The sequence below is a fragment of the Seriola aureovittata genome, chromosome 20 (assembly GCF_021018895.1).
Source record: "Seriola aureovittata isolate HTS-2021-v1 ecotype China chromosome 20, ASM2101889v1, whole genome shotgun sequence".
NCBI lineage: Eukaryota > Metazoa > Chordata > Actinopteri > Carangiformes > Carangidae > Seriola > Seriola aureovittata.
Genome location: NC_079383.1, coordinates 14,936,891 through 14,950,709, shown reverse-complemented (window position 1 = coordinate 14,950,709; position 13,819 = coordinate 14,936,891). Strand labels below are relative to the sequence as shown.

The 13,819-nt window shown below is 42.3% G+C and overlaps 2 protein-coding genes across 3 annotated transcripts; one reads left to right on the top strand and one right to left on the bottom strand.

Annotated features, from left to right (window-relative positions):
* Positions 1–480: 480 nt before the first annotated feature.
* Positions 481–7,149, bottom strand: zic4 (zic family member 4). 2 transcript variants are annotated; one of them, XM_056364193.1, is made up of 3 exons: positions 5,717–7,149; positions 4,988–5,608; positions 481–2,773 (listed from the first exon to the last, which is right to left on the bottom strand). In XM_056364193.1, the coding sequence occupies exons 1-3, from the start codon at positions 6,141–6,143 to the stop codon at positions 2,334–2,336; spliced, it is 1,488 nt and encodes a 495-aa protein (XP_056220168.1). In that variant the 5' UTR covers positions 6,144–7,149; the 3' UTR covers positions 481–2,333. The 2 variants fall into 2 exon arrangements, with proteins under 2 accessions (XP_056220168.1, XP_056220167.1); XM_056364192.1 differs by having other exon boundaries at positions 4,988–7,149.
* Positions 7,150–9,929: 2,780 nt separating this feature from the next.
* On the top strand, positions 9,930–13,420 carry zic1 (zic family member 1 (odd-paired homolog, Drosophila)). The gene is made up of 3 exons (XM_056364194.1): positions 9,930–11,192; positions 11,704–11,867; positions 12,318–13,420. Exons 1-3 carry the CDS (start codon positions 10,232–10,234, stop codon positions 12,513–12,515), a joined length of 1,323 nt encoding a protein of 440 aa, XP_056220169.1. The 5' UTR covers positions 9,930–10,231; the 3' UTR covers positions 12,516–13,420.
* Positions 13,421–13,819: the final 399 nt, after the last annotated feature.

Sequence of the window (13,819 nt, the reverse complement as noted above, 5' to 3'; positions counted from 1 at the left end):
TAGGTCTTGTCCATTTTGACGGCTGGAACTAAAAGCTTTAGACGGCCCAATAGAGAGGAGCCCAACAAATCGGTGACAAAAGGCTTTCCGTGTCATCAACGTTGTTCAGACGACCTAGAAGAATCCCTCTGATATTAACTTCCACTTCAAAGACTCCCACTTTCAATTGAGATCCAACTATCTTGTTTATCTTGTTTTTTTTTCTTCCTTCCTTTCTTTTTTCTCCTCTATGCACAAGAGCTGGTGCCAAAAGAGGCATCATCATCGTCATCATCCTCTTCTTCTTCTTCTATTTGATTGGTTTAGTGTTTATTCTTTGCCTCCTCTACAGAGCAAACTGTCACGCACTTAACCAAACTCTAGAAACGTATCAGAGGTGTTCTAGCGTTTCTTGTTTCCACCCACTTCTGCCTCAGTCCAGACCGGTGTAAAAATTTAACCCTCAGCCAAAACTTTTCCCAGGACAACACAGCTCTGCAGTTTTTTTTTTTTTTTTTTTTTAATTCACAAGTTTCGTTTTATATACACTACTAAAAAAATGATATGTCTGTTTAAAGCTGAAATAATTAATTTATACATCTGTTGTTGAAATTTGCACTTATCTTTACAGGCAGCCAAGCTCTTATAGTTTTTTATATCTCATGTATTGAGGCTAAAATATGATTCTGGTTAAAATTTACCCATTGAGTAGCTCGCTCCTCTTGCAGTGCAAGTCTATTATGGTGTGGGACAACTGCGTTTTAGCGGCTTCTCCTTTGATTGTCGTAAAGTAGGCCCAGAGCAAAAGAATATATTTTTCTTCTTTATACTGCCCCAGTCTGCAATATAAAGGACATAGATTACCGTTTCCGACCCCATGGGAAGCAAATATTACATTCTTTAGAGCGGGCTTTTGAGTCCACGGACTTGGCCCCATATCATTTGAGTTTGACTTGGCTATTGCTATAGAAATCTTAATTCACCATGAGGATTCACCGTCGTGAAAAAATGGCTCTTTGTACGAAATGCTCTTTGAAGTCTGGATCAGAATATTGTAGCCTTTCATCAAACTCTGCCCACGTCTGCATCAAACCACAGCTCAGCTGAGAAAGTAAGACTTAACACAAGTGGAGCACAATTTAAGTCCTCCTTTTTTTTTTTTTCCTTTCTTTCTTTTTTCTTTTTTTTTTTTTAACCAAGAAACACTTTGGGAAATAAAACTTTAAATGTTCTAGAAAAGACCTTTCATTAAATTTTATTTCTTAGAATTTTAGCAGTTTTCTCTGCATCTGAAAAGCAGACTTGGACATGTTTTTAGCTACTGGACTTTACAAACAAGCTGCGTGTAAGGAAGCAACAGTTTTTTTTTTTTTTTTTACGGAAAATATATTTTTTTAAACACCTGTTTAGTGTCATAAAATAAATGTTACACATATTCCCCTGAAGATACTTAAATTTCATAAACCTCACTGGCTCAGCAGCGATTTCACTTTTGTCATACAAGATTTATTCAAAATACTCACAAATTACAAGGCAATTCGGTACGCATTTTGAGTGGCGCGAGTTCAAATATTCAAAAATGAAAAAAAAAAAAAATTGACGACAATGATACAAAAATCACAAAATGCCCACTTTGATAAAACATTGAGAATTTCACGGTTGTATAGCAAATACTGCAGGCGTATGAAACAGTTCAATTGTTGACCTTCTGCACAAATGGGGTGGGGGTGGGGGGGGGGGGGTGATGTAAACATAAAATGTTTTGTACAAATAACTGCAGTTATCAACAAGAAGCTGCTCAAAGACAGATCCCTCCAAAACTATCAACATCAACACATCGAAACTTACAAAATTTACAAATGTACATTTATGCCCTAATTGAAACATGCACTTTGGTTCGATAATACAAAAATCCTTCAATATCAGATTGAAAAATAAATAAAAACATATTGAAGTCAAAACTGGAATTTACAAAATAATTTTACACCAACATGCCTAGCCTACAATAATGTACCACATAGTCTAACGGATTTACACGACTCTCTCCACAAGTGGACCAGTGGGCCGTCAGGGCGTACAGGCACTGAGCCAACCATTTTGAATAGCTGAGGTTTGAAAATATATTCTTTTATCGTGCCTGGAAGTTAGCACGTCTTTAAGGGTTTGCACTCTTTCCTTCCAATGTGGTTATAACGCGTCTGTTTGGTGGCTCATCCAAAAAAAAAAAAAAAAAAGTGGGGGACCAGTGGACCTTCACAGGCAAATAGGAGGCACCAAAGCCAGACTATTTTTAATAGTTAAGCTTCTGAAAATGTGTTCTGTCACTTCTGTCGCCGTGTGTGAGTCCAATTGGGTTAAAACGCGTCCCTCGGCTCTGGGTTTCTGTAAGGTGGCTCGTCTGTGGGGTCGGGTGTGGAGGGCTCGCTGGGTGGTGTCTGGGCGCCGCTGGCACCTGAACTGTGGCACACGTACCATTCACTTAAATTCGCGGGCTGGGAGGCTCCCACCGGCTCCGACAGCACCGAGGAGCCCCCTGGCTCCCGGCCCAAGTCTGAGGAGGGGGAGACCAGGGACGGGGTGGACGACTCGTAGCCTGAACTGGGCGGGGGGGACTTACAGTGCACCTTCATGTGTTTCCTCAGGGAGCTGGGGTGTGTGTAGGACTTATCGCAGCCTCTCACTTTGCAGTTGTAGGGCTTATCGCTGGTGTGGACGTGGGAGTGCTTTTTCCGGTCACTGCTGTTGGCGAAGCGTCTGTCGCAGCCGTCAAACTCACATTTGAAGGGCTTCTCACCTGTTAACAGTGACGGTGACACAATGAAACATGAATCAGTAAAGTGAAGATTTACACACGTGGATGTTTGGTGTTCATCACACAGCATCACCTTATGTAGTTATTCATTTGCATGTTATAGCAGTTTGATAGTGTTTGAGAGGAATGTCTAATGTTTAAAACCACTAACTGTGGCTGAGCTGACTTTATGACCAACACGTGCTTTGAATAAACTTTAGCAACAAGTACCTGCGACCAAAAACTAAAAATCACAAAATTCAAAAATAAAAAGCAGCTACATTTACAGCCACTTTCACGACTTTTTTTTTTTTTGATAAATTTTAAAATGTAATTTTGAAAAAAAAAATAAAAGTGTGTTGTGTATTTACAGCAAACACACTTTTATATCCTGACTGTGGTTGCACTCTTCCTTTAAAAAAAAAAAAAAAAAGTAAGTGTGACATGAGTCTCAGTCTGGTGCAAACAGGAGGGCTGAACCCCCACTGTCCTGGGTCTATACCTGGCGCCTGCATGCATCAAGACATACGTCAAAACAGACAAGCTATGAGCACAGACATAGCAGGCCTAAAACCAACTGAAAATAATGATAAATGAAAGTATTGCCACAGCCAGGCTTCACCTACTGTGTGCTAACGCAGCCTGTCTGCTATTTGGATCCAGCAAATGGTTATGGACTGGGTCTGATTTTGTGTCTTAATAACGAGTATTTCTACCTGATTATGACAAGGCAAAAAAAAAAAAAAAAAAGACAATCTGAATAAATTACACGGAAATCATCCACTGCTGATTTTTCTCCTCCGATTAAAGCTTTTGAGAATATGTAATTGCCTCTGTCTAATTACACTTGCGGGTTGAATATCAATTTGACCTTCAGCTGTTGGGTTGAGAGAGCCAATCAAGGATATTAGTGTAGTACAAGAAACCGTCGAGGAACAGACCCCAGGGGCAGCCCCAGTCATAACCACACTTTCGGATAGGTTTTAAACATGATACCAAAGACCAGGCCCCTTGGGAGTCAACACACAGAAATAATTTAACAGATTTGTACTTAGGTAATGTGAGCAAATTATATGAATAATACATAGGGTGCAGAAATGGAGCAAAGGGGGGAGTGCCATGCAGCCACCGAAAGAGGGAACGCAGTCATTGTATTAATTTACAAGTCTGACTCGACATTTCGAGGCCTTTATTCCCCCCCCCCCTCTCCAGCTCCACAGCACGTCACTGGGTCACAGAGGCGAGCAGCCATATTGTGCCATTATATGTTTTTTAAAAGTTAAATCAGCTGCTGACTCCAGCTGCATTGTGCACACGTCAGTCAGGATAGGTGCAGTCAGCTCTGCCAACCTGTTGGTGAATTATTTTAGCCGTCTGCTCTTGTCAACTTGTTGAATTGGCTAAAGGCTATAACGTGCTGATGACTCCAAAAGCATGTTTTTTTTATTTGACCATGCACGAAGTCAAACACCTCCTTGGAAAATAAAGTTAATACAAATACTCTAACACGTAAGTAAAATAAAGCTACTCCCTTCCTGGTAGCTTTAAATGCAGCAAGGCAGTGAATGCAACTATTATTATTATTATTATTATTATGATTATTGCAGCTACTACATGATAAAATAGAGGGACATGCAGCGAATAATGACAGCAACAAGTAGCTGAAAACAAAAAAGAGATAATAACATCATCATCACCACATCATCATATCAGTTACTGTATGTGAAGATGCACCTCTCCAACTTTTCCTGCCAGTCATGTCTGGCATGCACTAAGCTACTTGGACAAGACCTGACGTGGGCCTCAGTCTTTGTGCTGTGGTGTAAACAAGAGGTTGAACCGTCAAACGCCTGAGTGAGCTGTACCATAATCCCCAAAGCTCAAACCTTTGTGAAACTTGCGAGCACTGGTGCAACTCATAACAAACAGGTGGCCAGTAGCTGTTGCGTCCTGATGTCTCAGCAGCACAGATTGATTAATTGCCCTGGCTCATCAGAGGATATTTGAAATGCGTGAAACCAAAGGGAAATCAAATTAAAACTAACCAAAAAAAAAGGAAGTTGAGAATTAGAAGAAACATCGCTTACGTCGCTCTGGATACTTATGCAAAGCTTATAGCTGAATTTCAGCATGCGACTTTATAAATTTGGTTCATACAACATGCTGCAATTTCAACATTTCTACAACATTTCGTTCTATGAATATACACCTACTGACCTGTGTGCGTCCTTTTGTGAATCTTAAGGTTCTCGGATCTTGCAAACACTTTCCCACAGCCAGGGAACGGGCATGGAAACGGTTTCTCCCCGGTGTGAACTCGAATGTGATTTACAAGTTTGTACTTGGCTTTAAATGGTTTGCCTTCCCTCGGACACTCTTCCCAAAAACATATATGGTTCGCCTGCTCTGGTCCTCCAACGTGCTCCACCGTCACATGCGTTACGAGTTCGTGCATGGTGCTGTAAGTTTTGGAGCAAAGTTTCTTCGGCGAGTGCTCCGGCTCCAGCCACTTGCAAATCAGCTCTTGCTTTATCGGCTGCCTCATGTAGCGGAAAAAAGCCCCGGCTCCGTGGTGGTGGTGAGCGCTAAGATTCATGTTCAGATTCAGACCACCGTAGCCATGCAAAGGCGAGGCGGAGAACGGATCAGCCCTGGAGCTTGCCACTTGACTCAAGTGATCAGACCTAACATACATTTCTCCAGGTAGTCCTAACCTTATTTGTCCATTCAACGCTTGGCCACCCGGTGATCCGCTTGAAGGCTGGTCGTGATGGAGTCCGGAGAAGAGGGTATGGTTCCCAGCGTCAGGGTGATGACCATAGTGTCCGGGATAGCTACCTGTTGTTGAGACAAACATTCCGTGGTGAGAGGCTGAACCAGCAGTCTGGTCAGTCAGTACTGGCATGGCTTGAGCTGTCAGATCTCTCCGGATGAGGAAATCCCTACCTGCGGATAAAGCCTGGGCCGTGTGAGACATGGAATAGGGGACCGATGTCGCCTGAACCGGGCCAAAAGCTCCCGTTTGACTGGAGACCACTTCACTGTGGCCTGCCATGTGATGATTGTGGTGGTGGTGATGGTGGTGGGGATAATGATGGGCTGGGCTGATTTTGAGGGCCGCGGAGTGCCCCATGTGTTCTGGCCCGAATGGACTCGGCCCCAGGCGGGGTTCCGCAGTAATCTCCCCAGGGTGCGAGTGAGCCATTGAGTGTGGATGGCTGCTGAACCCCGGGAAGCCTGTCACGCTCTGAGGGGTATGGTGGTGATGATGGTGATGGTGGTGAGCCCCTGCCAAGTCAACTAATCTCAGCGCCGTGTTCCGTTTGGAAAACGTAGGGTCCATCACGGGGCTTCCCAATGCATCCACGCTCATTACTTCCTAATTTTAGAATAACTTGACAGCAGGCAAAATAATAATGATGATGACAAATATATTTTAATCGCAATGAAAAATAAAAAAAAAAAAACTTTATAAAGTTAAGTCTATCTGCAGACTACATGGAATCCCATTCGGTTGAGAGGCAGCAGCAGGACGCTTTGATACTGAATAGAGATTCATGGTAGGCGAGCAGCCCGTGGAGCTAAACAATCACCCTGCGCTCTAATTGGTCAGAGCTCGGTGATTGACGTCACCAGTGACAGTTTCCAACGTGAAGAAAAATGTCTTAGTGACAGCACGCAGCCAGCACGCATGCGCAGTGCCTCTGGCAACGCTTGAGAAAAATAGTTGTTATGCAAAGGTTATTGTACGATAAAAGTCCTAAAAAAGTTGATCCAGATATACAGTCGTCTTTCTTTTGTTGCAGTGAACAAAGGCTGCGCGGCTATGAAACAGCAATTTCCCACTTTGATTATGCGATTACAAAACAAACTGCCTCGAAAGAGTATGTATATTGTCACTATAAAAGTTGTAAGGATCATAAATAATGCAGTGATATCTTCATTTTGCCCTGCAACGTATGAAGGACAACTTTACGCACAAATTACGCACAACTTTACGCACGCTAAAGATCGGCGTGAGCGGACAAACTTGTCAACTTAAGCAAAGGAAAACTCCACGTGGGAGTTTAAAATAGTCCGGAGTACATATCATTAATATGCGCTTTGATAAATACCCATATTTACATATCCAGCAGTTTACGCCCCTCAGCGCGTACTACAGTGTCGACTCCGTGCTCTGCTCGGTGGGATCCGTGTGTGTAGTGAGTGTGAATAGGGAGAGCTGCGGCCATTGTCCCGAGGAAAAAAAAAAATGTAATGGACGGGACCTGTTGTTATGATCCGGGGTAATTTTGCTTTTAGACCCAGGACGGCAGCACATGAGGGTCACAGGAGGTGGTGCCGTTGCAGACATAAGTTGAAAATAAAACGTGTGTACTGTAAGTATCGGTTACTACAATCTTATCCTACAGAGTATAAAACTTTATCCTAGCGATTCTTTTTTATTGCTGTTGTTTGAATGCTGAGGAGGTAAACAGTTGTGGATTACAACAAAAGGCGGTAGCGTTTTCTAAATCATCCACCTCTCACTCATGCTTTTTTATTTTTCATGGACATTGTCTTTTTAAACCATCAGCCGACAAAACGGGACCATTTGGAAAAAATTCGGTGTGTTGTCATTAAAATGTTGAGTGATGTTTGGATGCTACTGTACATGGAATATAGCCCCGTCCTCAGCACGGTGGACACAGTCTCTGGAACAAACATGCTTGACCGAAATTTTAACTAATATGCTTGTGTGTCACAACTAGGTAATTTCAAATATTTTTCTAGTCTTTCCCTTGAAATATTCTTCTGATTAACAGCTATTGCTTTATTTTTTTTTTAAATGTTATGAGTTGTCTTATGTGTTGAAACCAAACTGTGATGCCAACGCTTCAGATCTTTTTTTTTTTTTTTTAAATGTTTGGTTTGAACGTTTAATCTTTGTAGTTGCAGACAAAATAATAAAATAAATAACTGCGGGAAGTGACCTTACAGAAGGTCACATACAGTGCTGATCACTGTGGTAAGTGTTTAATAAATTATTTGACTTCTGCGGTTGTAAGACTACAACCTACATTTATTATCCCAGTCGCTCGTCGGTGTTTAAACGCCTTACAAATCATCGGTAAGAAAATCAGCTGCACATAATATGAACTTGGGTTTTATGACAACTGACTGTGTCGTTTTCAGGTTTAGTAACTACACCAAAGTAATAAACTGAATATGCTGAATAAAAGGACACCCAGTCACTTGTTTAATGTTTTTTTTTGTTTTTGAAAATAGCTTTAAAAAGTATTTCCTTCTCGGTTATTTCTCTGGATTGACTTGTCAAAATCTTTGCTGACAGCGTCATATCCAGCACGTTAGAAATTGAGTCAATATTTTGAGACATGACGGATCCAAAAGATGTTTATTAAATGGCCTTTACGCATGGGGTTCATGAGGCTCACAGCTGTAGCCTTCAGAGGCATCACAGCGCCAGCGTAATGCAAAACTTTGAAGTGCTATTTCTGGTCCAAGTTGTGCATGTACTCACTCTTGGAGACAAGTAAGCAGGGGGACTTTAAGCTCCTAAACAAAAAAGCTGAATATTGCAGAGAGGTCTCATAAAACGCTGTTTTTTTTTTTTGTTGCTTTGGCTTCGTTTCTTTCACAGTAAATCCTAAATAGCTCCTGGTAGCCATTTTAAATTCTACATTAGGTTATGACTGCAACACATTAGGATCATGACTCTAAACGGTTATTGGCCTCTTAATTAGGACGCATCTTTTACGCACTGGAATTAAACATGTTACAGTCGCTTTGAGGCACAAAAGAAACTTTAAATGCGCTTTCAAACTTGTGTATAATACCAGCAACTCTGTTCTTGGCGCACAGGTTCCAATTTAGCCTCAGTTGTTGCAAGTCTGACTTTATGACTTCCAGTTCTGACTCTTTTTCAATGATGTGTCATTCTTACCGTTCTCCACCTGTTGAAAGATCCCTCCACATTTTGTAAAATCAGAGCAGTGGGCTACCTAAAGAAAAAAACGTCGGATCAAGATGTAGGTCTACTTGTTAAGTTGAGAACAACAAAACTTCATCTCTTTCCTTGGTCTCTCAAGACTGACTTGGAGAATGTCTTGTAGAAACTAGTCTAGTAGCCAAGAAGATATTTTAATGGTTCGCATGGCACGTCTGTGCATGTGGCTTTGAACTCTAGCAGCCGGAGGTTCCTGCAGAGAGCGCCGCAAATCCCACTTGATAACTTCGACAACCCACAACGTTTTACACACAGGCTATGCATCACTGGCCTGCAAAAAATGAGTAAGTTGCACAGGCACAGCCAAACCGTGATGGATACATTAGGCATACTGGTGCATCCAAGTTAAATACTGACCTATATATATTTTCAAGGTAACCTTTCTTTTTTTTTTTTTTCTTTTTTTTGAACGTGGGCTTACTGGTGAGCATGGTGATGTGGAAATCTAAAGCACAGATGTTCCACCGGTGTGTGAGCTCCAGCGGACGCAGAAACACATTGCGTTCGAGGGAGGGGAGGAAGAAGAGAACGACAAAACACGCACAAGAGTCAGACGACCAAACATTGCGTGGATTCCCTCTCGACGAGAATGACAGGCGTGTAAAGAGAGTGATGACAGTGGGCAGGCTTTATATCAAACCTCAGGGCTTCCCCAGGAAAACACGTTAAACTCTGTTCTCCATACCTGTACCTGACACTAGATAGATAGATAGGTAGATAGATAGATAGATAAATAGATAGATAGATAGATAGATAGATAGATAGATAGATAGATAGATAGATAGATAGATAGATAGATAGATAGATAGATAGATAGTAGATGCTTTATAACTCAGTGCACTATATGGCTGCAAAACGTGCTTTGACTTCCTACGAGGCCAGTTGCTGTCTTGTGTTTGTCAACTTTTGTTTTGCTGTTATTCAGCCTTTTAACCAAATTCACAGTCAGCAATCTCACAATATCTGGGATTGATGATGCAAAGAGGCCAATAGAAGTGTGGGCCCTGCACCGTGGATTGTTATTTGGTGAGTGGATGTTATTGGGGGGGAAAGGTGCTCCGCCAATGAGCGCGCGGCTCCGTGGCCACATGACTACCCCCCTCCTCTCCCATTCATCAGGGCTGGACTGTGTTGTCTTTTCAATTCATTTATCTGCAGGAATGATTGCGACTATCAGTCTAGAGCTCACCGCCTGACTGAGGAGGTGAAAGTTGCGCCACAGGAAGATAAACCGCAAAAGACAATATTGCATGCATACATGATTTTGCGTGTGCATCGGATGAGCGGTATAGGGGAATTCCTCGCGTCTTAAAAAAGTAAACAGAAAATCGGTGGATTTGAGAGTTTGCTCAGTCGAGTGAGGTCCAAGAGATAGAGAGAGAGGGGGAGGAAGAATATCTGTGCGTGATTTTTTGATTTCTGCTCTCAGTCGTCTCGGCGAGTCTAGACTGAAGATGCTCTTGGACGCAGGACCGCAGTATCCCACCATAGGAGTCACTACTTTCGGCTCCTCACGGCATCACTCAACAGGCGAAGTCACAGAGAGAGAAGTGGCGTTGGGGATAAATCCGTTCGCGGATGGGATGGGCGCCTTCAAAATAAACCACAGCTCCCACGATATTGGCTCCGGACAGACGGCGTTTTCCTCCCAGGCGCCCGGCTACGCAGCTGCCGCCCTGGGACACCATCACCATCCGACCCACGTTGGCTCTTACTCCACGGCGGCTTTCAACTCCACCAGGGACTTTCTCTTCAGAAATCGGGGTTTCGGGGACGCCACCGGGGCGCAGCACAGTTTGTTCGCCTCTGGAAGTTTCGCAGGGCCACATGGACACTCAGATGCAGCGGGCCACCTGCTCTTCCCAGGGCTCCACGAGCAAGCGGCGAGCCATGCCTCTTCCAACGTGGTCAACAGCCAGATGCGGCTGGGCTTCTCGGGGGACATGTACGGACGGGCCGACCAGTACGGCCACGTTACGAGCCCAAGGTCCGACCACTATGCTTCGACCCAGCTGCACGGCTATGGCCCCATGAACATGAATATGGCCGCGCACCACGGAGCAGGGGCCTTCTTTCGGTACATGAGGCAGCCGATCAAACAAGAGCTCATCTGCAAGTGGATCGAGCCGGAGCAGCTGACAAATCCCAAAAAGTCGTGCAACAAAACTTTTAGCACGATGCACGAGCTCGTCACCCATCTGACGGTGGAGCATGTGGGGGGACCGGAGCAGACCAACCACGTCTGCTTCTGGGAGGACTGCTCCAGAGAAGGAAAGCCATTCAAAGCCAAATACAAACTTGTAAATCATATCAGAGTACACACCGGAGAAAAGCCCTTTCCGTGTCCGTTCCCCGGCTGTGGCAAAGTATTTGCACGCTCGGAAAATCTAAAAATTCACAAAAGGACACACACCGGTAAGAACCGCACAGATTGGCCGTTTTTTTCCTGCCAAATCCATGCTGACAATATCCCATCCAAAATATGCATGCGATCCGGGTTATTATTTATTAGGCAGCTGGAGTCTCTTCACTGGCATGTGATTCAGTGCAGGTGTCGACAGAAAATATTTCATAGGCTTTTTTTTATACTCTTCTTATTCTCTGTGAAAAGTGTAATTTGTAAAGCATATCTTAATCTTATTGACTGAATTTATTCATTAGTCTAAGTGGGTTAAGTCAGATTAATTTACAGCCTATAAGGAAGCAGACTATTGCTGTCTGTCAGTGATTTAAAAAAAAACAACAAATTTAAAGGTAAAAGGCTGCCTTATTTTTTATCAGACTTCATTATTAACTCAGTCTCTTTTTACACGTTAAAAATCTTTGAATGTGTAATGTGGAGTTTTGAAATCTACTCAGTGTTAAACGTTGTCTTTTTTTTCCTTTTTTTTTTAAATTTCTTTTCTTTTTTTATTTCTTTATTCAGGCGAGAAGCCTTTTAAGTGTGAATTTGAAGGATGCGACAGGCGATTTGCAAACAGCAGTGACCGCAAGAAACACATGCACGTCCACACGTCGGACAAGCCCTATCTCTGCAAAATGTGCGACAAGTCATACACACACCCCAGCTCCCTCCGAAAACACATGAAGGTAAAACCCGATGGCTTTTATATTGTTATTCTTTTATTTCCTGCAGTGCTCACTTGTTTTGACAATATTATAATATTCCATCTTTAAGCTGTGAATTTGTAGTTGTGTGTATGTGTAGACTGGAATTTATTTATATTGTGTAATAATATAAGAGGTTGCAGCTTTTATTCTTTTCTTTTTTCAGAAATAGAGAAGCATAAGTTAATTTGCCTTGACACTTTCTTTCTCTCTTTTCTTTCAACCGATAAATCAGATTAAGACCTTAATGAGAATAATCATGTTTTGGGTGTGCTTTGTTTTTAGAATTTTGCAGATGTCCAAAACAGTCAAATTAGGAGTCTTAATTTGTTTTGATGCATTTCTTATGTCTGCTATTTGCACCATAACAAACCAAAAGGCAATGCAGCGTTGGCAGCGTGATTCCTTACAGCATGTTTCTCATTGTTGCAGGTCCACGAATCCACCAATCCAGGATCGCAGCCATCTCCAGCGGCCAGTTCAGGGTACGAGTCGTCTACACCTCCCACCATAGTATCACCGTCCACAGAGAACCAGAGCAGCAGCTCCATATCACCAGCAGCCTCAGCAGTACACCACACAGCCAGCCACAGCACGCTGTCGTCAAATTTCAATGAATGGTACGTGTAAATATTTTTGCAAAAAAAAAAAAAGAAAGCGAAAAAGAGACTGCAGAATTTAAAAAAAAACTGCTTGGGATCAAAGACTTTATAAAGTCAGCCAGTGAAACATGGACTGAGAAAACACGGGAGGCCCAAACGATCAATGAGAGGCTGTCATAATGTCAGTGAAAGAGAATGCATGGACTTAAAGGAGGCGAGGACCGCCACCAAGTTTAACTTTTTCCCCCCTCAATATTTCTTTGAGTCTTTATTTTTACTGAGAGACTGCTCAGAAAAAAGCATGCTATCTGCGGGTAGAGGCCTGAATTTTTGTACATAAAGGATTTCACCAAGTTGGAAAAAAAAATGTAATATTTTATTTTGTAAATAGTTCTATCACAGTTTAAGGGAATTTGTGAAAAATGTGGTCCCTAGATATATGGAAAAATGAGATGGTTCTAAGAATATTGCGATGAATAGACTTCATTGAAAAGAATGTTATAGTTGTGTACCAAATGTGAATTATTCAGTATTACTACAGTCTACACGTCGACCTAACCGACTCTTAGTATTAATGTGCTTTTGTAGCCTATTCAGTGCAACATTTTCGTCCAAGGTCCAGTTTGAGTAGCACAGTATCATTGTTGTTATTTAATGTCATGTCGATAAATCGTGTAGTGAAAGCCTGAAATTCCGTGTCAATCTGTTTATGTACGTGATAAATATAAAATCTCTGTCAATTGCTTTGTCTGAAAGGAAGTATTATTACATGTAAGTAGCTCAATTTTCCATATTTATCCGCATGTAAAGGACCGGTAACATGTTAGAAATGATCGGTATTTATGGAGAAATGCGCTCGTATGTAAAATTTAGTTTACAAAAAAATGTTTGGATACATTTCGTACTATATTAAAGGATTGAAAAATACAATAATGCAATGCGTTGGAGGTTATTGGTTTTCATTAGTGTTTGAGGCTGATCTCAACATGAGTGCTGTGTGAAAACTAATGGGTTCTCTTTTTTACATAGGGTGCTCCAAAATATCATAATTTGCTGCAGACTAAAACAGACTCCCCCCCACCACCACCACAGTAACGCATTTGGTGCAGTTTGGATTCAATCGTTTAGCTGCACAAATAATTTTAACCGTTTACTGTGTGTGCATGCATTTGCAAGTGTGTGTGTGTGTGTGAGAGAGGGAGAGAGGGGGAGAGTGTGTGTGTGTGTGTGTGTGTGCGTCAGAGGCTACAGCTCATTTAAAGCTAAAGGTTGCACTATGTTCTAAGCGCACTGTCACAACTTTCCTGACAGTCAGAATAAGTAAATCCTCCC

Bases quoted from the DNA above. Each gene is read 5' to 3' on its own strand.
- zic4 (XM_056364192.1), bottom strand. From the start codon at position 6,143: ATGAGCGTGGATGCATTGGGAAGCCCCGTGATGGACCCTACGTTTTCC. The intron at 2,774-4,987 runs GTCAGTAGGTGT...CACTGTTAACAG, and splicing joins TCACAAAAGGACGCACACAG to GTGAGAAGCCCTTCAAATGT.
- zic1 (XM_056364194.1), top strand. From the start codon at position 10,232: ATGCTCTTGGACGCAGGACCGCAGTATCCCACCATAGGAGTCACTACT. The intron at 11,193-11,703 runs GTAAGAACCGCA...TTCTTTATTCAG, and splicing joins TCACAAAAGGACACACACCG to GCGAGAAGCCTTTTAAGTGT. The intron at 11,868-12,317 runs GTAAAACCCGAT...TCATTGTTGCAG, and splicing joins CCCTCCGAAAACACATGAAG to GTCCACGAATCCACCAATCC.